This window comes from Vigna radiata, chromosome 10 (genome assembly GCF_000741045.1).
Source record: "Vigna radiata var. radiata cultivar VC1973A chromosome 10, Vradiata_ver6, whole genome shotgun sequence".
NCBI lineage: Eukaryota > Viridiplantae > Streptophyta > Magnoliopsida > Fabales > Fabaceae > Vigna > Vigna radiata.
The window spans coordinates 17,497,023-17,521,623 of NC_028360.1; the positions used below are offsets into that span (position 1 = coordinate 17,497,023).

General features: G+C 31.4%; 2 protein-coding genes across 2 annotated transcripts; both read right to left on the minus strand.

Moving 5' to 3' along the window:
• Positions 1–1,296: 1,296 nt before the first annotated feature.
• LOC106774942 lies at positions 1,297–4,022 on the minus strand. The gene is made up of 4 exons (XM_022787259.1): positions 3,890–4,022; positions 2,400–2,879; positions 2,160–2,252; positions 1,297–1,721 (listed from the first exon to the last, which is right to left on the minus strand). Exons 1-4 carry the CDS (start codon positions 4,020–4,022, stop codon positions 1,297–1,299), a joined length of 1,131 nt encoding a protein of 376 aa, XP_022642980.1.
• A 2,531-nt stretch (positions 4,023–6,553) lies between these two features.
• LOC106775833 (protein STICHEL-like 3) lies at positions 6,554–12,733 on the minus strand. Its single transcript, XM_014663044.2, has 6 exons — positions 9,648–12,733; positions 9,291–9,510; positions 8,483–9,031; positions 7,207–7,771; positions 7,014–7,077; positions 6,554–6,887 (listed from the first exon to the last, which is right to left on the minus strand). The coding sequence occupies exons 1-6, from the start codon at positions 11,718–11,720 to the stop codon at positions 6,795–6,797; spliced, it is 3,564 nt and encodes a 1,187-aa protein (XP_014518530.1). The 5' UTR covers positions 11,721–12,733; the 3' UTR covers positions 6,554–6,794.
• Positions 12,734–24,601: the final 11,868 nt, after the last annotated feature.

The following is a 24,601-nucleotide window of genomic DNA, read 5'->3' on the forward strand; positions in this document are numbered from 1 at the left end:
CATTAAAAGCAACTCTATATAAGCAGGAAAAAAAATTCATTGATGAGAGAAAAATGGAAACGCGGGCCCACCACTATGATATGCAAAAGTAACAGCAAAACCCTAACTAATAATTTAATTCGTATTATTGTTCCACCAAAGGGATTTTAATATTAAACATTAGGGTGCTCCCAGTATTTTTTTTTTTTTACCATTTATAATCTTGGGTATTATTAGTTTATTAAGCATAGTTCATACAAATGTGCCTTTGATATCAGGTTTTATTAGGTGTAGAAATTTTTTTTTGGTTTTCATGTAAAAGTTTCCATCTTAGAATGAGATCAACCTATCCCTAACAGTGATTTGGAAGCCAATCTGAGGCTAGTAAATGTTGACCTTACTATTCACCATTTCAAAGGCATATACATAAGACCTTTTTCTGATGAGTAGAAAAAAATTTATATTATAGATTCACGTATAAAAGTAATCACACAAGATATTGTAATTTAAAACTATCTGGCAAACTTTCCATGTTGCTAAAGAGACACAATCCTGAGCACAAAAATACTATGTACTAATTTATTCCAAGTCTTTAGAGCTTAATTTGTTTTGAAATGGATTAAAGTTAACCGCGGATTGGAGATAACAAGTTTGCCTTCTGCCGAAGAGCTGCCAGGCAAAAGGTAAAGACGGAGGTGGCAGAGTGAGTCCATAGACCATAGTCAAGCGTAGGATGCACAATCAATGGGATACAACCAATCCCAGCAATGAAATAAAAGATCCAGTTGGGTAAGAAGTCAAAGATCAATATGGAACCCGAAGCAATGGCAATGAACATGAATCCAAGGGAGGAAAAAAGTGCCATATTCCCAAATTCCAACTTTGTTTGCACCAACCCTACATACTCATGTTCTGGTTTCCACCTTGTGGGAAGAATAATTGAAGCGTAGAACAATATAGATGATGCACATAAGTATGTTCCAATTGAAATTGTCACAAAAAATAACGTATACCATGTCTTCTTCCGAAACATTGGAGTGATTGTACTATCAATATCATCGATGGGAACTGTTATAGCTCCGGTGATCCCTAAGCTGATGATAAGAGTTGCCACCACTAGTAAAGTATTTGCCGAACCTCTCACTCCAGATACAGATTTTGTGTGCAACTCTTTGTGGGACCGATAAAATTCTTCTTTAGGAGTCAAACCATCTTTATTTCTCATTGTTTTCATTGCAGGTGGAACTATTTGCTCCACTTTCTGTTTAAGAAAATTACCGTAAACAACGTTATTGTTATAGGAAAAATCCTAATTAATCAAGTACAATTGTATACCTGAAACCATAACTCCTCGCTACGCATTAGAACATGTTCAGCTGGTAATACAAATGTTGGTTCAGGACGCAATTTTCCAGCTAAGTGAAGAACATTGTTACCCTCAAAATCAACTAATTGTGTCATCAAATCCTTGGAATCTCCCTTGCTTAATATTAGTCGGTATATATCTTCTTGTCGATATAGAATAGCAATGTGAAGTAAGCTTCTTTTCTCTGAACTCACTTCAAATAGCAAATATGGATGGTACTCAAAAAGAAATTCTAATATCATAACGTTTCCAGATTTTGCTGCATCAAACATCGCCTTTGACAATTGTTCAGAGTTGAGAGACTCTTTCACTTCTTCCATTCGCTTAAACATCGAGCTCACTAACTTTAGATGGTCAGTAATTTCCTTGGACAATGCTGCCATTGAGTTTAAATTAATTATTAGTCATCTGAGCATGGTATTTAGTTGAATAAAGTACATGTTGGATTTTAATTTAGCTTTTAATTAAAGAGTTAATTAAATTTCTCTTTTATCTTTATTTATTTATTTATTTCTCATCACACGTAGTGTTTTCATTATCACCTGACAAGACAAACTTTGTTAGTCGAGGTACATCAGCTGCGTTTTGATTCAACAGTGCGATCGTGTTGGAAACTATATATTCTTATTTGGAGATAATCGTCTTGTACATGTAGATACGTCTAGGGCAAGAAGGTATGTATTTGTAGGGTATACGGCGAGAGAAAAAGGACTACAAATTGCAGTGCACCCCTGGCTATGGAGTCAGGTTCACAAAACTAAAGTAACATCTATGAGCTAGAAAAATAAATTTTTTAGGAGTTATAAGTACTCACAAAGTTGAGCAAGGATTTCCAAAGGTGTCGATCGCTCTTCATTTTCTACAGTAACCAATTTTGGATAGCGATCCAACAAGTCTGATGCCACAGCTGTAACGGGCATAATGAAGTGAAAGAATATAATGCAGGAAGGCTTAGGCAAGAGAAAAATGGAAGAAATATAAATTATTGTTTAACATGCAAAGTGAAGAAAGCAGACAGTGCAGTGAAAACAGTTGTGAAGGTGGATGAGCATACTGTAAAGGTTGTTGGTGATGGTAAAGAAAAATAGCTTGACGATTTCTTCTTGGAATGTTAGATTGTTGTGTAGGTCGTGTAGGTCCTTTAATGTTTTTTGAAGTAAGAAGTGTGTGATTTTAAGGTGGCCTGCAGAAGATGCTAATTGAATCGGCAGCATATTTTTTCGGCCTCTAATCCACAGCAACCTTCCATTCTTGTTCAGCAGAATTTCAGCAATTGGGATGTTGCCTGTTATGGCAGCCAAACAAAAGGGTGTATTCCTATCTGCCATGGGAATTTCCAAATCTTGCATGTTCATACAACTTATCAGCTTTTGTACAGAACTGGTTTTTCCCATAATTACAGCAATGTGTAGGGCTGTAAGTCTGCTATTAGTCATTGGAATTTGCCACCAATAAGGATGGATTCGGCAACATGAGGAAGTCTCACTCCAATTTCCTGAAGCTGCTGCCACATATATTTCCCTTTTATCTTTTCCTGTATTTTTATACAATTTCTAAATCTTCAGGGGTGTCTTATATTGAAATGAAAGAAAATTGTAAGAAAGCATTATTATGATTGATTTCCAATCACCATTTTTAAACAATAAAAAAATATTATTATATTCAATCAATTAATATTAACCAGATTCTTTTAGAATACTATAAAAGAATTTATCACGTATACAATAATTGAAATTTTATGAATCTTGTATAATTTTTTCATTTATACGTGTAAATATTACTTTCATGAAGTAATTTTTGTTTGCTTATGTGAAATTTTTATATTTTCATTCAAAGCTTTCTTAATCTTAAAAGTGATATAATAGCCACAAAATTCTATCTTTCTAATTTAAACGTTTTTCTATTTATAAACAACTATTTTCTATTATTGCTCTAATAATAATAATAATTGATGAGATATGAGAAGTGCATATATATAGTCAATTTTTTTTTATTATAATGTCTTGAGCATACAAAAAAAGTTAAGACCGTGAAAATATATTAAACTTTGTTAAATTAAATACAATTTGGGTGGTGACGAAATTTGAATATATATATCATTATGCTAGCTAGATAGGTCTCAATAGAATCAATGCCACACAAAATAATTCATTTTGAAATACCTTTTTCAGTACATGAAATATACGTCATATATATGTTTAAACAATAGAACACTTTATAAAATAGGTAAATTATAAATACACATGCAGCAAATTATAACCAAATTTCACTAATTTTCCCGTCACAGAAGGGAATAATTTTGTTATTAAATTGAATTCATAGACTGTGAATAACAATCTTAATGCATATGGTCTTATCGTTAATTTAAATATAGTTTCCCGTTATACTTTCGACAAACATATACAGCTAATATTATTTATTGATTAAACCAATAAAAGAGGACATTAATTAAAGCAAAACATGTGAAACTTAAAACAATAAAATATTTTGTCATTTTCCTATATAATAGATAGATGTGATGCAATTATGAATTAAAAATCATACGGTCTAGCTCTCCCAGCGATGGCAGCTGTGCTTCACCAACATCAATACTCACTTCTTCAGTATCTGCATATGCAAATATATCATCAAATTTAACACTAAAGGTACTTCCAAGAGTATCATCTGCGTCTGCCATAGCTCCTGCGTTTTCTTTCCACTTTTCACAAATTTCTTAATTGCTCACTCATGAACTCAGTTTCCGTCTATTTTGAGCAAAAGACGCAGTATAAGCCAAGTAATTCCATAAAGTGATAAAAAAAAAAAAAAACCAACCACCAGAAAACATTGCACTCAAAGTATTAAAGAATACTTAATATACCTTTTTTAAAATTATCATTACTTAAAATATGTAAAATATCATTATATATTTACAATATCTTTCTTCTTTTGTTTTATTTTGTTAATTGCATTTCAATCATTTAAAAACATTATATATTAAAATTTATTCCGCATAAAATTTAATTATAATATGAGGCATGTATTTAAAAAAATTATATTTAAGAATTTTATCTATGTTAAATAACCATTAAACACTAAAACACCAATTATTTATTGAGAAATCATATTGTATTTTTAAAAAAATGTGGTAATTGTAAAAAAAGAGAAAAAATAAAGTAAAAATAAAAATATATATATATAAATGTACTTGGTTCTCTCATTGCACTTAATAAAGACCCTTGAAAAACACTTGTTGTTGTATGCAGAAACAAAGAGCAAGAAACGAACAACTGTACAATGCAGTGAAGAAGACTAATAGAAATATTCAAAAGTTGAGTGAAAGTTGAAATGTGGGATCTGATACTTTGGAAAAAATAATTAACATATTCGGTTTTTATTCAAAAATGTCTTAAAAAGCCAATTGTTGAAAAAAATGACTATTTGTTATTTTGGTTTTGTGATTTTGGTATGGAAAAGGTGAAGTTAGTGCATTTTATTATACTCACAAGATATTATATAAAACTCGTTAAATTGTATTCATAGCTGCACACTTTCTAATAATTCTGAACAATATTTACTTTATTATTGCATTCTTTCTTGCTATTTCTTTTTATTGATGAAATTTTGTTTGTATGTTTCACTGGGAGAAAGATTGAATAGATAGATTTCCGAAAATGAAGAGTGGATTGTAATATTGTTTAAATTAAGAAAAAGATGTTGTAATTTAAGTGGATTTGAAATAAAAGTTATTTATAATGTGATAAATATGATACATTAAAAAATATTTTAATAAATAAAATTATATGTGATTAGTATTTTATTTTTTATGATAAAGATGATATAAATTTAAATATAAATTAAATAGTGAAAATTATATTAAAATAATTAATATTATTATTATTATTTATTATTATTAATCTATCATTATTACAATTAATATTATTAGAACCAGCATGTGCAGTACCTAAATCAATGATTGAATCATTAATACATGTTAAATTTCTTCTCTTCCGTGGAAGATGTTAGGAAGGAGACAATCACTCACTTTTTGTATAACAATAAATAAATAGTCACAAACATATATAGTTATTTTTAAAATACATTGTTGAAGTGGGACATTGAACAAATATTATTAGTTATTAAATAAAAATAGTGTAATATTTTATGAAAATGATTAATTTAAACAAGTTGTATGAAATTGATATAACATAATTTCCGTTGAGAAAAAAAAAATAAATAAGAAGTTTAAAACATCACACCTACGAGGAAGTCCATTGGGCTTGCTACCAACAAGAAGTTTGGTTGGAGGGGCTATTTTCCAACACCTTTTCTTTCTACACCTGTAAATTTCATTGTGTCCATTATAATCCTAGGAATTATATATATATAATTAAATTCGGTTATGAAATTTTAGAATTTCAAAAATGGTTCTGAAATTTGTTGGATCTGAAAATCAAATTTTGAATTTTTCAGATTTCAAAATCTTATTTTAATTTTTTGTATTTTGAAATCTAATTTTGAATTTTCTTTAATTTTAAAATTCATTTCTGAATTTTTGAAATTCTGAATATTTTTGAATTTTAAAATTTGATTTGAGTTTTTGAATTTCGTAATCTAATTTAGAAATTTTTCAAAATTTGAAACTCAATTCTAGATTTTCTCAAATTTGTAATTCAATTCTAGATTTTTCGAATTTTGAAATTTAATTTGAGTTTAATAGATTTTAGAATTTTCAAAATTTCAAAAAGAAATTTTTAAATTTTCTAAATCCAGTCAATAGCTTATCAAAACATTGATGGTGACTGTAATAGACTCACCAGAATTGATAATTCCAATTTCAATATTCCTAAGTAAGCTCTTCTGATTTCAAAATTAGTCGAATTTTCTTTTGCTATCAATTTTCTTGTACCCAAAACTTTCAAATTGAAAATGTTTTAAACTGTCTTCTTTCTGTTCGAAACTTGCGGACGAAAAGATCAAATGTCTTACAAAACAAAATAAATCTCCAGTCTCCCCTTTTTAAAACCTTAATTAATCAAACATGTTTCAAAACATTTAATTAATACTATTGATGCTCACTTTTAGAAATGTTCTTATGACACATAAACAATGAATCACCTTCTCTAAGTGCAGTTTCACTTTACAGGAATTTGATCCATTTTTACTGCATGGGAGCATGGCGACAAGTGATTTAGCAATAATGATTAGAAGTCCAAAGCAAAAAGCAAATTAACGAGTTAAAATTTGCATAAAATTTATGGTAAGGAAAAATATACAACATCTTATCACTAAAATGGGATTTACTACTTTCCTACATTTTCTTCATCTGATATATATAGCTACATGCTTTTATTGAATTAAATGAAAAGAAGAATAGAAAAGGCTTGACCCTATAACACTTGAGGAAAAAGCCTAAATACAGGTAATACAAATGGGTATTGAATCAACCCACAACATTCCAACATGCAAACTACCTCGGAGATTTTGTAGACAGACATTTCCCACACGAGACCAGATTCAGCAGTGCACGTGGTTTTCGGCTACGAATTTTCAACCGTGACAGCTGCCAAACCAATCAATTAAAAACATCAATAATAATGTCAATAACTTAGACGAAAGTAATGGATATCACAAGCAACACAATCATGCCCTTGATGAATTGTTTACAAAATTCAATAAAATGAACTACCTTTCGCCGAGTTGCTCTTGATGCTTTCCAGCATAGCAAGCTTCTTGATCTTGGTTCCAGTCTCCTAAGGAGTAAATGATTTTCAAACTAATCGTCATTTATGAGTTATAACAGAGACATTACCATATCACTCAAACAAGATAACACCAAATTCCAAAGCTTAATAATTCAAAACGGTGGAATGGTAACTTACAAATTCTCTTGTTCAAGCTTCTCAGCAATAGAAACTGCTTTACGTTTTGACCACCCACTTCTCTGGCCTTCTGCTTGCTGGATTACATGAGCAAGAGATACTTTGCTTCTTACAAGACTTCGACTTTGATTTTGCTCCATAAGCTTTTTTTGGTCTAACTCTGACTTAACGATTGCCTTGTTTTGGGAAACTGATGTCTGTCCTATACTTTTACCTTCTAATTTTCTGTAAGACGTTCCATGACCATCTACCTGCTGCTCATTAGTCTTGTGCTCCACTTGAGAAGATGCTTCTTCTACAATTTCACCCCTTCTTTTTTCAACAGAATCAGTTAATGTTGGATGAGCTTGAGAACCAACACCATTAAAGTCTCTTATCTGAGACAGAATATCATTAGTAGCAGGCTGTTGAACAGCAGATCCAGCATCTTTGCCTGACTCACATCTAATTTCTATTGTTATAGAAGATCCAAGGACAGATTCAAATGCTTGTAAGATTTGGCCTGTGAACTTCTCGGCAGTAGATTTGGTCAAATGAGAACTAAACATTAGCTGCACAGTTGGAGCTGGAACATAAACCATAAAATATAGATAAATAATGAATGTTAATGAGTAGAGTAAAAATTAAACAGGAGCAGCATTAAGCAAGATGCAAAAGGTCAACTGGTAAAATGGAAAAATACTATTAAAAAGATATATCAATGCACAAGCACAGAGTGAAACAAAAATACTTCAAAGATAAAGCTCATAGTATGTTTTAGTAAGGTAGTGTTTGCTGCAGACTAACCTCTCTTAACTTTATTATAAGTTCTAGAACAGACCCTGATTCCTGAACCAAATTTTCAATCTACTATAATAGTAATAGTAATACAAGACCATCAGGTTGACAACACTATATTCAGAATAATCACATGCAAAGTCAATTCATTCCATAATTATTCCCAACCTGGAATTCATGTAAAACATTGTTAACACTGATTATGACACCACCAAAGGTGAGCATCACAGGAATGTTAGCCATTTCAACTTTATGATAAAAATAATAACATCAACAATTCTGGCAAACAAGGTTTTCAGGACTTTGGCATGATACTACAGCTAGATATATGAAGACTAATTTATCCCCTAGTTCCTCTAGATCTAAAATGCATTTAAAAAATTATGAATATTATATCAACACAGAGAATGGCATTTTTAAGGGGAAAATTTTAATCATATGAATACAAAATATTATTAGATGTGTTGTTGTGTAAGCATTGTGCAGACTAGACACTCACCTGCCCCAAAACTAACAGAGATCAGCTTGCCTTCTTTAAACAGAAACTCTTTCAGACCAGGAACTTGTATTCTCTCAAGCACCTCTAACCATATCTCTCCAATTTCTTTCCGGCCTTTACCCAAAATTTGCCTCTCATTTATCTTAATCTTATCAGTGGCTGGGAAATGTGTATGTTGAGGAGTAAAACCAGACACACTGTGTCGCTTTTTCTCAGAACCAAGACCCCTTGTCAGACCATCTGCTGAGCTTCCAGCATGGAAATTTTCAATTCTAGCATCCATTGATAGTCGTCTAGTTTTGTTAGGAATGTCAACAGGATTACCACTCGGTCTAGCAGCTTCTCTCGCATCTGCATCTTTTAGAGTGAACGGACTATGGTTAAAACTATTATCAGATGATGTTGGTAACACATATTGCTGGTCCGGAGCAAGCTGAAGTAAAGCAGCTGTCAGCCATGTTAGCTTGTCATTGGACATCCTCAGTTGCTTCTCAGCCTCAGATAAAGTTTTCAGAGCTTGGCGCAGCTTTTCCATGTCTTCTTTGGACACTGAAACAGAAATTAGTATCATCAATTTTTGGAAGTATGACAAAGGAAAATGTGATCACTAGTATGAAACTAGAGCAAGACTCTCCAGCCTACAGTAACAAAACTCTATATTCAAGGAATTAGCCATATAAAAGATTTATCAAGACGGACAATTCTGGTGTAAAAAAGATGTATATGCACAATGTATATGCTTTTACAAAATGATGAGGCTTAAATTAAAAAACTGGGTGCTGCCAACAAATGAGATTATTCTACTCACATGGTTGTCGACGGAAGAACTTCCTTCTTCGCCTTTCTTTTGCGAAATCATAGGTCCCAGCAAGTATATCTGTAATTACTGTAGCAAGTTGTGACATTAAAGCCAATGGCTCCACACCGGTTTCCATTATCACTCTTAAATTCTTCACGGTGTTAACTGTGTCTGCAGATAATGCCAAATCAAGCAGATCCACCAATTTCTCATCAGAGATTAGCCCTACCTGAACAAAGGATTTAACTTCAGAGCAATTCACGCATAGCAAATTAACAAAAAATAACTCCAGTAGTTTACAGTAGAAATATAATCCAGTGTAAGAATGAGTCATGACAGAAACACACTAACAAATAAACAGCTTACCAATTCCTGAACAAGGGGAACGGATATTCTCTGTCCAAGTAAACTAAGTTGTTCAACGGTCATCTCAGCATCTCTCATAGATCCATCCGACCTTGATGCAATCAGTTTCAGGGCATCCTTCTCAATTTCTAGACCTTCTTTGGTTGCAATCCACTGCAGAGTATGTATAATATCCGCATCCTTCAGCTTTGGGAAAAAGAATTTTTGACACCTGGATATTATTATATGAGGCAAGACATCAAGACTAGAACTGACAAGGATAAAAACGACACGTCTAGGTGCTCGGTCAATGACCTTCGATATAGCATTCCAACAATCCGTCGACAGAGTATCACAGTCATCAAAAATAAACACTCTGTAATGTGATGGAAGCTGAGAAACAATCATATTGTCCAGTAGGTCCATGATGCTCTCAAAGTCAAAATTGCTAACTGGACCTACTTCCTTTATATTTCTACTCTTGCCCATATCATGCGCTATGCAATAATTGCAAAATCCACAAGGTTTTGGGTGTTCTGAAGAATTACAATTCAGAGCTCTTGCAAATATGCGTGCACAAGAAGTTTTTCCAGTGCCATGGGGACCATAGAACACGTACAACAATCCAACTTTTCTCCTCATTACTGCATTAGAAAGAGCTTGTGCCACTAAATTTTGCCCAACCATATCTCTAAAGGTTCGAGGCATGTACTTTTGTGTTAAACTTTGGTGTCGACTGTGGCGATTCCCTCTCAACTTACGCTGATCACCAGATCTAGCTTCGGATGCGAGATCAGAATCAATATCACGCTTGAATAAGTTATCACCAAAAAGACCTAGTTCCCCAGAATAGTCATGATCCCAACAAGCATTTTCAGTGCTTGCGTGAGACACAGATGCCTCAACTAGCAAGGGCAGTGCCTCTGCATCAGACTTCGTATATGAGCTCGAATGCTCAGATGCCACAGGCATCTCAGAAATATGTCTTCCATTGTCAGCAAATGTCCCTTTCTTCAACCTAGTGTCTGATAAACCACAAGACAAACTTCTTCCAGCCATGTCAAGGAATGTTTTACCCCTGTGATGAATTCTGGACCAATTCCATGGAATGCCACACCCATTTTTCGGAGCCCTAGTAACATTATCATCTGCAAACTCATCAGCCCCCTCCAAGTGATATTTCTGGTGGGCTGAAGCCTGAGCTATTGAGTTGGAAGCCACAGAAAGTTCATTCTCAGCTCCAATTTCTCTTGATGTTGTGGCAACACGAGTTCTTCGAGCACTTCGAAACTTACGCCTTTTCCCCCTATTCATTCCACTGCCACTACTGCGCACCCGGGAATCTGCCTCCTCGATAATTTTCTCCTGTCTAGGAAACCTTCCACGAAAATGAATATTTGTTGATGCTAGATCATCACAATCCAAAGGAACATCATTCAGCTGCTCAGAAAGAGTCTTCACTTGAGAATCTCGAACATTCTTGCCCCTCTGTTTGCTCTTTCTATCTTTAGACTCGGAATGCCTGGAAATAACATCTTCAGCCAAACTTTTCCCAGCTTGATTGAGAGGGTCCTCTTGATTAACATCCAAAAAGTCAGGCTTTTCATTCCTCCTACCAGATTCCTCTCTCCCAACCCTCCTGCCATCTCCCACTCCACTCCTGCTGCTACGTTCACTAGGTGCCGTTATCCCATCAGTACCCCTACCAATCTCACCTGGGGCAACTCTTGATGAAGCTATACTCACCAAGGGTGGTGAAGTTCCAGATAATCTTCTCCCTTCCTTCCTTCTCTCAACACCTACAGACCTTCTCCCCCCTTGAGACGCCGCATCATTTTCAACTCTTTTGAAAAGCATGTCAACCACAGAAGGCGAGTGCCATGATGGAGGACTTGCAGAAGGGTCTCGAAGAGACCGCGATCTCTGAAGCACAACAAGGTCTCTCATGATTGACCTGTCAGCCAGAATGGGGCTGTTCTTGTGCATATGGTTCTTCAGATGAATGCAATTTGTCAAATGGATGTGGTTGCGAAGATGATCACTAATATCACCATTGGCATCTTTAAGCACCCTACTACGGACAGCCCTAGTCATGATCAGAACACCAGCCGTTCTAACAGCAGAATCCCTTCTAAATTAATAAAACAAATCAGAAAAACGCTCATTTTTGTCTATAACAGTGCCAAGCTTTCACTGTTATAGCGTAAAAAGGAAAACTAAAAAAAATGTTCAAACTTCAACACCCATTAATCACCCCGGAAATGCCAAAAATAAGGCTAGAATTCAAACTCCCTAAAAAGGGAAACAGCGACTCCCATGGTCAATTATCCCATGAACACAAAAAACCAACACTAAGACCCACCAAGATTCGACCCAGTAACAAAAAAATACCCTTCAAGGAGAATCTCCAACCACCAAAATCCCCACCACATACTGCACAAACATAGCCCAACGTTCAACCAAACCCATTGAACTAACCAAAGAACCAAAAGGAAGGAACTTTGCAGACCACAAAAATAGTGATGCTACCCCAACAGCTTCAAACGCCAGAAGTCACAATTTTTAAGCTAACGAAGCAAAAAGAAGAGAAGAAGCAAACACCCCATTAGCTCAAAGCTCCACAGAAGTGCACTAACTGACTCACTCAAGATAGAACAACGTTATCCCGGAGAGTGTGACAAAATGAGAGGGAGTTAATGAAGCAGAGGCGTAAAGAACATGATGTAACATTTCTTCGAAAAGGGGGGAGCAAAAGGAGAGAGAGAAATAAAGAAGAAGGTATAATCGAAAAAAGTAGAAGGCAAACACCTCAAACGCCTGAATCAGAAAAAGGAAGGCGACCCGTTTGGATTATTAAGCCTCAGATCTCTCAGCAAGCTTCACATGCACTTCACGAGAGCGAGAAAACGATAGTCCCAACTCCAACCAACCCATGACTAGAAGAGAGAGAAAAACGAACAGTACAAAGCTTGAAATAGCAGGAAGAGAAAGTGAGAAAGAGAGAGAGAAGGGGGTGAGAGTATGGGATTGTAAGATCCGTTCTAGACACACTCTCAGACACAATTCTGGGAACAGAGGACACACTGCCAATAAAGCGGTGTGTCCATTAGCTAGGCATGCAAATAGGATTATATATATTTTCGAATTATTTTTAAATAATAAAATGCGGTCGTTGAATATTTTTGACTGCTTATTCATCTCAAAAGAAAATAATAGTTGGATTCTTGCGGATTTTGAATTATGAGGGGACCAACAAAACCCGTTCCGTTGAAATTCCATTCCCTTGTTTGCTTTGAGTTGAACATTTTTCTTATACTCAATTTTCATAGTATACTTCATTTGCATTTCAAATTAATTTAAATATAATAAATAATCAATTCTTTTTTATTAAATCACAGTGCAAAACTATTTAGGGTATAAAAATATCATATGTTACTGTTAAATATATGAATCAAAGGTAAAATTATTACTGTAATCAATGTTTTCAAGTTTGAATTATGAGTACCGAAATATATTAAATGTTAGAAAATAATCTTATCATTGATAATGATTCTACTTTACTTGAATAAAACTATTTTTAAAGAAACATGTCATCTGTTAAAAAATAAAGAAAAGAAGAAAAATACTATACCGATCGAGATGCCGCCTTAAAAAAAGATTTAAAAAATGGGATCAATTAGAATCGTGACATTACCTAACATGAAGATAACTATTACTGCAAAATAGCGAAGTTTGGGAAAAAATTGATTTCAAATCATAAATAGTATTAATGCATGTGTGCCCCCAAATAAAAAAGTGATGTATGAAAAAGGATTATTATGGATTTTGAATGCTCGTAGTTGTTGTATGCCTTAACTTCCTGTCCAAACAATGCACACACAAACCAACATGTCATACCATGAAATGTCTTTAGTTGTTTTCTTCTCCTTGGCCAATTTCCATCATTGAATTATTGCTTCCTGTCTTTCTGAAAACTATGCTGAGACTTTGCATTAACTGCACTTCATCATTACCCCTAACAAAAAATAAATAAATAATTAAGCAATCTTTTAATACAATATCAACTTTCAAAATAAATATAAGTTTTTATTCACCTGTTTTTCATATATCTCATCAAAGTATAGCTTGATAGGATAGACTAAAAAACATACCCAATTACAATAAATATTATTAGAATAGAGTTACATAGATCAAAGTCAATTTTAAATCTAACTCAATTTCACAAAATTAATTTATAAAGTGAAATTTGCACTTATTTATATATATTAAATTGACATTATCTTTCATCAATGTAAAACTTCCAAAATAATTCGTTCTAATATCTTTATACTATTTTTTTATATCGTTTGTTGTCATTTATATTTTAAGATGTTAATTATTTATATTTTTATCCAACTATACTTTTTACGAGATAATTGGATATTTTGTAAAAAACAATTGTAAGAAAATATTTTATTAATCCCGTTTGTATGGAAAACAAAAAAACTGTTCCGTCTTTCTTTCTTATAGATCTCCTTGTACCGTTATACGCATTGGATACTTTCCCTGCACATGTCATTTTGTCGCATTTCAACTCTTATAATATAAAAATACACATGGAATCATTTTTATTTAGAAAGATAAATTTCTTTTATTTTAACACACAGTTGTCAGTGTGAAGTGGATGTTAATATTATGAATAAACGTCATATTAGGGGGCTGTTTGGTTTTGAAGTCCCCGCCTCGAAATAACGTACAATTTTAACACGTTACATCTATACTATTTTAGTAGTTGTCAAACATTCGTATAACATCGGACACGTACTGATGAACATATTTTAATACTTTACGTAATATTTTCTTTTCTTATTTCAAAGAGTAACATCGTTTTTCTTTCTTCTCTATCCTTTAACAAGGATAACTTACATGGATGTGAAACAATGCAGTGATTTTTCTAACAGTTAAGTTTAAAATTATATTAATTGAGGTTTGTGGAAAGATCATTAATAATTATTCGGTAACAAAAAAATCAATTTAGTAATCATTCATTTGATCTATTTGTAATTAAATTCAATACATGTATTACAAAATATATAAAAAAGAATAAGACATATCAGATCAATTTATTCCTGTAATTTCATTAATAATTAATGATCTATTATTTCTTAAAATTCAATAGACCATCCCTTAAATACATCACTGGTCAAAAATAACTCCACCAATCATTTTACAATTGTTTTTTCTTGATTTGTTAATTATTTTCTTAAAACATGTTCTTAAATATGTTTCAAAAAAATAATTTTAGAAAAAAATAATAATCTAGTTTGTTAAATAATATTTTCGTGATTGATTAGAAATCAGTGTATATGATCGAAAAAGTTATTAATGAATGGATTGAAATGGATTTTTATTAAATGAATTTTATAGGATGAAACTTTTAATTAATCGAAATGGGTTAATATATTTGTCTTATTATAATTTAATATTAAAAAAATATATTCATTCAAAATGTGACATCTAACAGCTATGGAGTGTTCCATCTCCTAAAAGCATTAGGTAATTTGACAAACATTTTCTTATAAATTAGATATTTTTCTTAAAAAATTTACCGCTTATAAGATTGTATATAAAAATAAATATAAATTTTATTTTTCTAACATAATTACATCCTAACTAAGTTAAACTTAAAGATTGTTTTTATTATAAATTATTTTTTTATACAATTAAATTATGTCAAAATTATCAAATTTATCTTTATTTTTCTCTTCATAGGTTATTTAAATCTTTATTTTATTTTCCTTTTTCTCTTTTATCATATTTATCGAAAGAAGTATTTAAGATATCTCTTATCCTTCTGAATTTCCATCAATCCTTGAATTGCCTCCTCTTTCATTTTCCAGATGAACATGTCACATGGCTTAGTTGATCATGGGTTGTAGAAGTGTGAAATCTTATCACACGAATGGACATTTTGAACAAATCCGTGAAAGAAAATCGTCATAGGTCAGCCTCAGTTTCAGTCGCATTTTATCACAATGATGTTCATTTATACCAATTCAGCTCTTTTCCTTTTATGTCCTCTCAAAACTAAATCACCAAATATAAATAAGGCGTGACTGTGTTAGAATTTTTGTGGTTCAAGAAGTTCTTTCTCATAAAATATTTTTTAAAACATGAATGACCCAATTTAACGTTTTCCAGAATAGAATAACTGGGAAATAACTTGGATTCTGAGCAGCTTCAAAAAATATTTGAGTGTACACGCACTTGTCAACAACACCGTCCATCAATTGTCATTCAACGAATTAATGGTGGCGGTGGTGGCTAATGTTTCTGAAGGAGCATCATTGTCAGCATGGTAAAAAACAAAATAGGTTAATAGCTTAATTATTAACAAAATTTCTGTCACTAATAATTCAAACATCGTTAATGTATAGAAAATTAATGTAAGATAACTTTAATTTCGTGTAATGTTCACATAATTCCATCTTCTAATGTTTAATTATTCTATTTTTAATGTTACTTTAAGATGGGTCTTCATATTCTTTTTAAATTTATACTTTAATCAATCCATTAACTTAATTTGACAGAAAAGTGTCGCTTTATTCATTTAAGATTGGTGGTCACACATTCAACTGTCATGTGTTAGTTTATATGCTGAAGTGTCTTTTCTTAAGCAATATTAATATTGTCGTGTTTATTATTTGACTATTAGATAAATTAGGACTAATATCTATATTTTTTTAAAGTTTCAATGTAGAAATTTAATTAGCAACTACTTAACAAATTGTAATAGTCTGTGATCTTTTAAAATAGATCAATATGCTTTGCAAAATGATATAGTAAAAATATTTATTTTATTAATGCTATTTCAATTATTAAGAATGAAGACATTACATACAAGTTATGCATGAAACATTTACATTGAATAAAATACTCTCTATTATTAACTTTATTATGTTATAGTAATGCATTTCAAATGTTTACTTTAAGATATTGACATATGTGACAAATTAATATAATTGATATTATCTTCAATTTAATTTTGTAAGATAATAATGTAGAACTTTTTTATATATTATTTAACTGTTATTTTTATAGTACAATTCAAGAAATTTTTATTATATCAATTGAAAAAATGTTTTTTTTATAGTGATTTTAGAACTCGTATAGAAAGTACAATAGCAATCAATATAGAAAGTGTCTTTTTCTATACCCACGATATCATTTTCATTTTTTATCTTTTTCAATCAATATCAATACACAATTCACTACCAAAGTCACACCAATTCTCCTCACACTTCGACAAAGAAGGCATGAGACTACAAACATTATTGTAGCAGTGTCGAAGCCAAAGTGAGTTTCACCATCGCAAAATCCTTACATTGTGTACACTTGTGCATCACAAGCATCATTGAGAAATGCTGCAACACACTCCACCGCACCTAAGCAAATATACCGCCACGAACAACATGTAAAACCATATCACCTCGCGTGTCACTGCAAAATGCAATCCCACTAGACCTCCAGACACCTCTTGTTGGAGAAGGCAACACTCCCATATGAGCAACAATGTCTCCTATGTTAAATTATCGACAATGATAAATGACAAGCTTCGATGAATGAGGTGACACTAAATAAATTTGGTTCACAATGAACATGAAAGAGAAAGAGGTGAGCAAGAAAGTGGAAAAGAAAATGAGAATTAAGTATTTGAATATCTATTTGTGTGTTTACAATTATAAAAGATAAAAAGTACTATTTTATATATATATCATAACTATAATTTATATAAAAAATTTTATTTTTTTATTAAGAAGATGTCTTCATGTTGACTTTACATACTAAGTATAATTAGAATTTGTATAGAAATTTTTTTTCTATATTACAAAAATGTAATCATGTTCATTTTTTATACCGATTATAACTAGAATTAGTATAAAAAATATTAACTTATTTACATTTTTTTGAATGCAACATCATTTATTATATTACATGAATTTTAACCGGTATAAAAATTTGTTATAACAAATTATTTTTGAACTAATATAAATTATGAGGAAATGGTTTATTAAAGTGACGAGAGCAAAGCTTTATTTTTTTAATGTTTTGAAATTATTATTTGATTTTGATGGATGTGTTTGATCCACAAGTTTGATACGGTGCGGAATGAAGACCTCCCCACATAAACATAATACTTGCATGTAAAGAAATTATATACACATTGTCTCATCCCCACTAGTGCTACGTGTATTCAAGAGAAACAAACTAAAAGTATTCTCACAAGGGACATACCTGTATATCAAAGAAAACATAAAAGTGAAATTTAACATAATTTTCCATTGATCAGAGTATAAACATTAAAATGAAACTCTGAAAAGTGTGGTACGCTATAAATTATTGATAACAATTGGAGGTTTATGGCCTAACAAGTTTGGGTTGGAGGCGTGTAATAAATATGAATTGTCTGAACAAAAACGACATCTGAAGTGAGACATAGGACTTTCTCATTTATGGGTGGACTTATGTGACATATGGCCGCAAGTGGAAGGTGGTACTATACGAGAAGTATTACACTGAGTTTTGAACTAACAGGGTTCCCTTTGGATTCTCACAATGTTGGCACCCAAGTGTGTTCTGTTATGGACCACATTCCTCAACTTCACTCTGACCGAACCCACATGACTATTAATGTCCAGTGCACCCTCACCACTACCAATTCAAAACAACACATTAACTGTGACATGATGTTTAAGAGAATAATGTTTATTCAAGAGATTGCAACATTGTCTTCAAGTATTCCTGCCTTTCTCACATTAGTTTCATCTTTCTTTGTGGTCCACTTCGAACTGCCACTGCATTCTAATATATTCGCACTCAAAATTCTCCACTTGGAATCAAACACAAAACTAATTTCTTCGTCGACTACTTCCACAAATATATGGGACCACTTTAATTTAACCAAATAAAACGGATAATAATAAGTAAAAATTTTACGTCGATTAAAAATAAGATCAATTTATAATATATAAATGAGATACAAACTTTATTTTATAACGGTTGAATTAAATTTAAAAAATTACGTTTTAATATAGTATTAAAATCATGATACGAGTCTTTCAATATTTATACGGACATAAATCACTTACCATTTAAACCTTCAAAACTCTCAGTCTCATGTCCATTTTTCTGTGGGGCTATGCAGCTCCATATATATAAGTGTTGCTTGCAATTTTTTCTTTTATCAGAACCGCACGCCTACGCCTGCATCCCTATGTTTATCATAGTTACTGTTTCAGTTTTCAATGAATAATATTTAGACAGTTTTAAAATTTCTAAAACTATTTTTTATTATTTTTTTAAAAAGCTGTTGTTGGATTGAATATTCAACAAAGCTTTACATATTTCAATTGCATTTTTATTGTTTTATTTTTTATGTTGTTTGGAATAACGTGACTGCTTGTACTATTATTGTTTGCATTTCATAATTAAAAAATAATTTATTTAAGTTATACGTTTTTTTTTTTAAATTTTAAGAATTTTTTTTAATTTAAACTTTGTTATAATTTTTTGCTCTATTAAGTATTTACAATTTTTTTCATTTTAATTTAGTCTCTACCATTAATTAGGGTAAAAGTTGACTTTTTTTATTTTTCAATCTCAAATAGAACAACAAATTTAAGCAATTAGAAAAAAAAATGTGAAACCTGATTATTGTTATAAAAGGAAACGGTATAGGTTTCCTTAGAGATAATTAAGATCTTTAATTTATTTTTTGGTTGTGTAAGTTTGTGGTGTTGTGTTTGCCAATAAACAATATCTCTTTTATATGTGAAAAGTATAAATCCTGATCCAATAAAAGTAAATTTTTAATACAGACTCAATTCAACGTATACAAGTTTATAAACTTTATGAACTTAAAACGTAATCAAACTGTTTTATTTTTTTTTATATGGAAATGAAATGACAATGCAAAGTCAAAATCATATCATATCAATATTGCTAAATTAAATAACACATAAATCAGTGAAAAATATAAAACAAATTATATACACAAAACAATGAAAAATTATAATAAAAATTTAGTTAAAAATATATAAATTTATGAGATACTTAAGTAAAAAAAAAAATTATCAAAACTTATGAATCAATTTTTTAAAATTAATTGTAAATTAAAAGATAAAATTTTGGATCCATATATTCTATATCCAAATCGTGAGTCACTTACGTAGGGAATCCTTCGACCATCTTAAATCTTTTAGAATTTTTTTATAGTTTATGCATGGCTAGGACAAAATATTCTGCAAATATTTATTCTTCCACTTCATTGTTTGTCTTGCTTCACGCACAAAGGAAGAAACCAACTCAAGCAGAATATCTAGATTTTAATTTTAGATTTGGATCAATATTTTTCTACATTATAAATATATTAACTACAAATCATATTGTCACTAGGTTTGAAAATTTACATTAATTAACATCAGTCATAAGAAATAGCTAGTTAAGATACATAATTTTTTATTAAATAATGGAAAAAATTCTTTTAATAAATTTTTAATAATACATACATAGTAATTTATGTCCGTTTCAAATATTTTTTAAACATAAATTTAAATAAATCAATAAAATATGACATGTCTTATTATTATAATATTAATTAAAAAAATTAGAGCTGTCAAAATGGGTCACAACCCGCGAGTCAACCCGGCCCGTCACGGGTTCAGGCCGGGTTGGGTTTGAAAAATACAACTCACTTATATGCGGGTCAGATTTCAACTCGGCTCATTTAGACCCGACTCATGCGGGTTGAACCCGTGGTAAGCCGGGTTGGCCTACCAATCCACCTACCTAATTTTATTTTTTTTAATTTATTATTTTATTTATGAAATCCTAAAAAAATAAAATACTTTCTTCACTCACTGTGTATACCAAAAAAGTAACCTCTGCTCTCACAAATCACTCTCATGGTACTTGCTTTCATATTGATTGTCGGAATTGTTCTGATATTAGGAAAATCTTTATTAGTGAATTTGGAGACAACAAGAACAAGGGTCAAGGGTTACAACAAGAACAAAAAATGATGAATATAAAAAACTTATTTGTATGATTTTTGTGTTTGTTTTTTAATAACATTTGGATTATATTGTACTTTTTATTATTATTTTGAATTGTCTTTAACATAATTTTTTGGGAGTGAAAATTGTTTAAATTTAAATTACAGAAAGTTTGTATTTTTTATTATTTTAAAAAAAATATGTAATTAAATGAGCTAGTGAGCCAACTCGTTTACCCACCAACCTGTGGTGGGTCGGGTCGGGTTCAAGTTTTTCTGGTTCGCTAGTAAATTAACCGGTTTGAGTTTACTCACTAAGTGACCAACTCGTGGTGGGTCGAGCCGGGTCGAACCGGATTACCCGTTTTCACATCTCTAAAAAAAATTATCAAAATATCATTATTAAGTAACGGTTCAATATTACTTCAAACATTGAAAGTACTTTACGTTTTCTTAGTAATCTTAGATTGTCAGAAAGGTCCTTTTACGAAAAAAAAAAAAGAAGCACAAATCAGATGTTTTTTCAGATATGTTTTCATTCCTTAGGAACACCTGATTACAGTTGGGATCTTCATTGATTCTTCACAGAAGCAAAATCATGTTCATCACCTGATTTTCGTTAAAGAATCCACCTCAGAGTTTCACCATTAATGGTGAACAGAGAACCACCGTCGACGTCTTCCCATACCCTCGACAAACTAAGCATCACGAGCTAACCTCTGTAACCCACATCTACCATAGTCATCACGAGCAAACGCCAATATGCTCGTTTATTTCTCAAACCCATACCTATATCTCAAATGAATAAATCTAAACAATAAAATAATATCATTATATAAATAAAAATAAATAGGGAAGAAATAATTAACTCCGTTCATTCGTCGATATGTGTGTTAGAATAAATCAATCTTTAAATGAATTTCATTACTTTAAAATATTAATATTAATTTTGACTTGCAGTGAAAGAATGCACGTTGAGTTCACTCAACGATATAGAAATAATGCACCCGTCACTTGTGCTAAATTACAAATTAGACAAATCAAAATTCAATCAAGAATATCGTAGTTTATTCATTTAAGTTTTAACATTTTAGGAGTGCTTTTGCTTATTAAGTTTTTTCCATTTTTTTTCTTTTTTTCCATTTACAAGTACGCTTTTAAATATATTAGGTGTCAATGGTGTTGTTTGATAGAGACTAGTCCAGAAACTAATAAATCATGCTTAACCTATATACACTTAAACACCGAAATTCTTGATCACGCCATAGAAATTTTGTTGGTACTTAGTTCAACATATTCAAATTAAATATATTATTTTCTTCTGTTCCAAAACAATTAACCTGTTAAGCATTGAAGTTTAATTCAGACAAGTATCATTTAAGAAAATTAATAAATCAATATTTAATTTTTCCAACATTAATGAAAACGTGATAAATATAAAGTATTTGATGACAACAATTCACAATAATAATTCCTGTAATAATGTACACAAACCGGAATCTAATTCTGATGTTTTCCAATAATAAGACTGACCATTTAATTTATAAAAACATGATTGGGTTTCTGGCAGAGAAGTACATTGCACTATTAGTTTTTTTAAAATACATGAGTCTTGAATTTGGTGATAAAGAAACGTTTTGACCAACCCTAAACTAGAATTTGAAGTGTGGAGAGCATAATCCAGGCGTGGTATAATTACTAAGATGATGAGCTAAATCTGAGGCAGACATGTAGGAGTTACTTATAGGACCATCCTCAAAATGCCGTCCACACGTTAATGCATTATGCTTCTTTAAGAGGCTGTATATATCATCAACCTTTCTATGCAAAACACATTAAAGTGTTTTGGTGACCACCGGTGCGGTGTAACATGTGAGCAACACCGTGAGATATTGATGAGTAGTTAATACAGTTACGAATGGTGAGGTGTTATAGTTGAAAATGACACTGCCACAAATGGTGATAGAGTTTACATGCATGTGAATGGAAAGTAGTTGAAAGAGAGCTTCATTCAACTTTTTCATGCCATGCTTTAGCTTCCAGAGATGAATTCAATGTCTCACCGTTCATCATCGACGTGCCAGATTTCTAGACCTGTAATTCTCCAAAAATCAACCCTAATAGTTCTTGTCTTGCGCCGTTACGATGGGATGAGAGCCATAGATTTGGGTTTCAGGAGAATTCAAAGAAAAACAGAAAGGCAATCAATGCTATTGTTCAAAGAATCTAGAATAGTGCTCCAACCTTTAATTAGCAAAGAAAACAATATGTAAAGTCATTATATGATTCATGTGGATGTATATACCTCTTTTATACGTATATCACAACTTTAAATAATAAAATATATTATTAGTATAAAAAAATTATATTATACATTAATAAAAAATGTTAGCTTTTTTATGTTATATTTAAACCACTAAATTAATATATTATACAAATTACGAAAAGTGATTTAAAAACAATTCTATAACAAATATAGATATGTTACTTGTTCTAAATCATGGGATTTGAATCTTAAAATGTACGTCCTAACTAAATCTATGTCTAAATCTTAGATTTGGTCAAACTTCATTATAAATTTAACCTAAGAAAATTGGTAGAATTTATGTTAGTCTTCTTTCTAAGGATTGACTTTTTAACCTAACTTGTTTTAATGGTTAAATGATTTGACTTTAGCGTAATAAATGAAATATATATCAGATTTTTTAATTTTAAATATGAATTAATTTCGGACATTTTCAGCCCGCCTCAAGCTTAGCTCACAAAACGTTCGTGCAACATCACCCTTCACCTTGTCTTAGATGTTCAATGAAATGTAGCGTTTCAATTTTGAAGATGAATTAAATCTAAGTCCATTTAGCTAGATTCGATCATTCTCAAGTTGCACTAACACATAAAACTTTATAAAATTAAGATTCCGTCAGGCTTAATTTTCTTTTTAGAAATCTGAAATGAATTTATTTAGGACTTTATATTGACCTTAACATGCTTTGAGCCTGTGGCTTGTCCAGTTCGAAAAAGTTAGATGAAATATAAAATTTCATTTTTAAATGATAAAAACAAATTAAAAGTGTAGTTTTAATTGAGAAATAAGGGTCAAAATTTTGTTAACCAAAATAGTCTTTATCCCAATCCAATTTGATACTATATTTTACTTTATAAGAAATAAAGGTTTCTTAGGTGGAAATCATTACCCATAATCGCAGAAGAATCTGAAATTGACTACTCCATCAACTTTATAATGGCCATGTCACCAAATCGCTTAATTTATCCTAACCTGTTGAAAATGAAGTGAATGAAAAGAAGTGCTTGATTAAACAAAAGAACAGCCCACATTTTAATAAATTAATATAGGCCTTTACTCTGGAAGAAACGACAAAAGATAATTAGCACACCTTTATAACTAATATTAAAGGGGCTAATATAAAGTGACCAAGCCGCCCTAGAGAAGAAGTTGATAAAATATAGGAAGCATCCACGTGTGATTATAATGAATCAGGATTAGTATCTCTTATGTTAGACCTATAGAAAGAATTAAAAAATAAAGACCTATAGAGACAAGACCAAGAACACGAACATTTAGCTAGCTAGCTTCGCAGTTTGGTTGAATAATATTGTTGTCGTTAAGAACACAGCGCAACTGAATATGAGTGTAGTTGATGATTAATTAACCCTTTTCATATTGATGGTGGAGAGAATCATTTTGAGTCATTGGGAAGGAACCTTAGTGTCTAGTTCCGGAGAAACATCGGTGTAGTTTTTTTGTTTCGTTATGTGTAATCTCATCACTTTAAAACCTTTTTCTCTGATGCAATCTTAATAAATTCTAATTTTGCATAGGATTTCGATGGGAAATAGGTATAGGTGCTGGCTGGTTATACCACTCATGCATACGTTTTTTTGCGGCGGAACCAAAACTTGGTTTTTTTTTTCACCTTTTCTC

Excerpts from the sequence above, each read along its gene's own strand:
- LOC106774942 (XM_022787259.1), bottom strand. The coding sequence starts at position 4,022 with ATGGCAGACGCAGATGATACTCTTGGAAGTACCTTTAGTGTTAAATTT. Across the intron at positions 2,253-2,399 it reads CATCACCAACAACCTTTACA|CTGTGGCATCAGACTTGTTG; the intron begins GTATGCTCATCC and ends TGCCCGTTACAG. Across the intron at positions 1,722-2,159 it reads GGAAATCCTTGCTCAACTTT|CATTGTCCAAGGAAATTACT; the intron begins GTGAGTACTTAT and ends ACTCAATGGCAG.
- LOC106775833 (XM_014663044.2), bottom strand. The coding sequence starts at position 11,720 with ATGACTAGGGCTGTCCGTAGTAGGGTGCTTAAAGATGCCAATGGTGAT. Across the intron at positions 9,511-9,647 it reads TTCCCCTTGTTCAGGAATTG|GTAGGGCTAATCTCTGATGA; the intron begins GTAAGCTGTTTA and ends TCCTTTGTTCAG. Across the intron at positions 7,078-7,206 it reads AAGCTTGAACAAGAGAATTT|GAGACTGGAACCAAGATCAA; the intron begins GTAAGTTACCAT and ends TTTACTCCTTAG.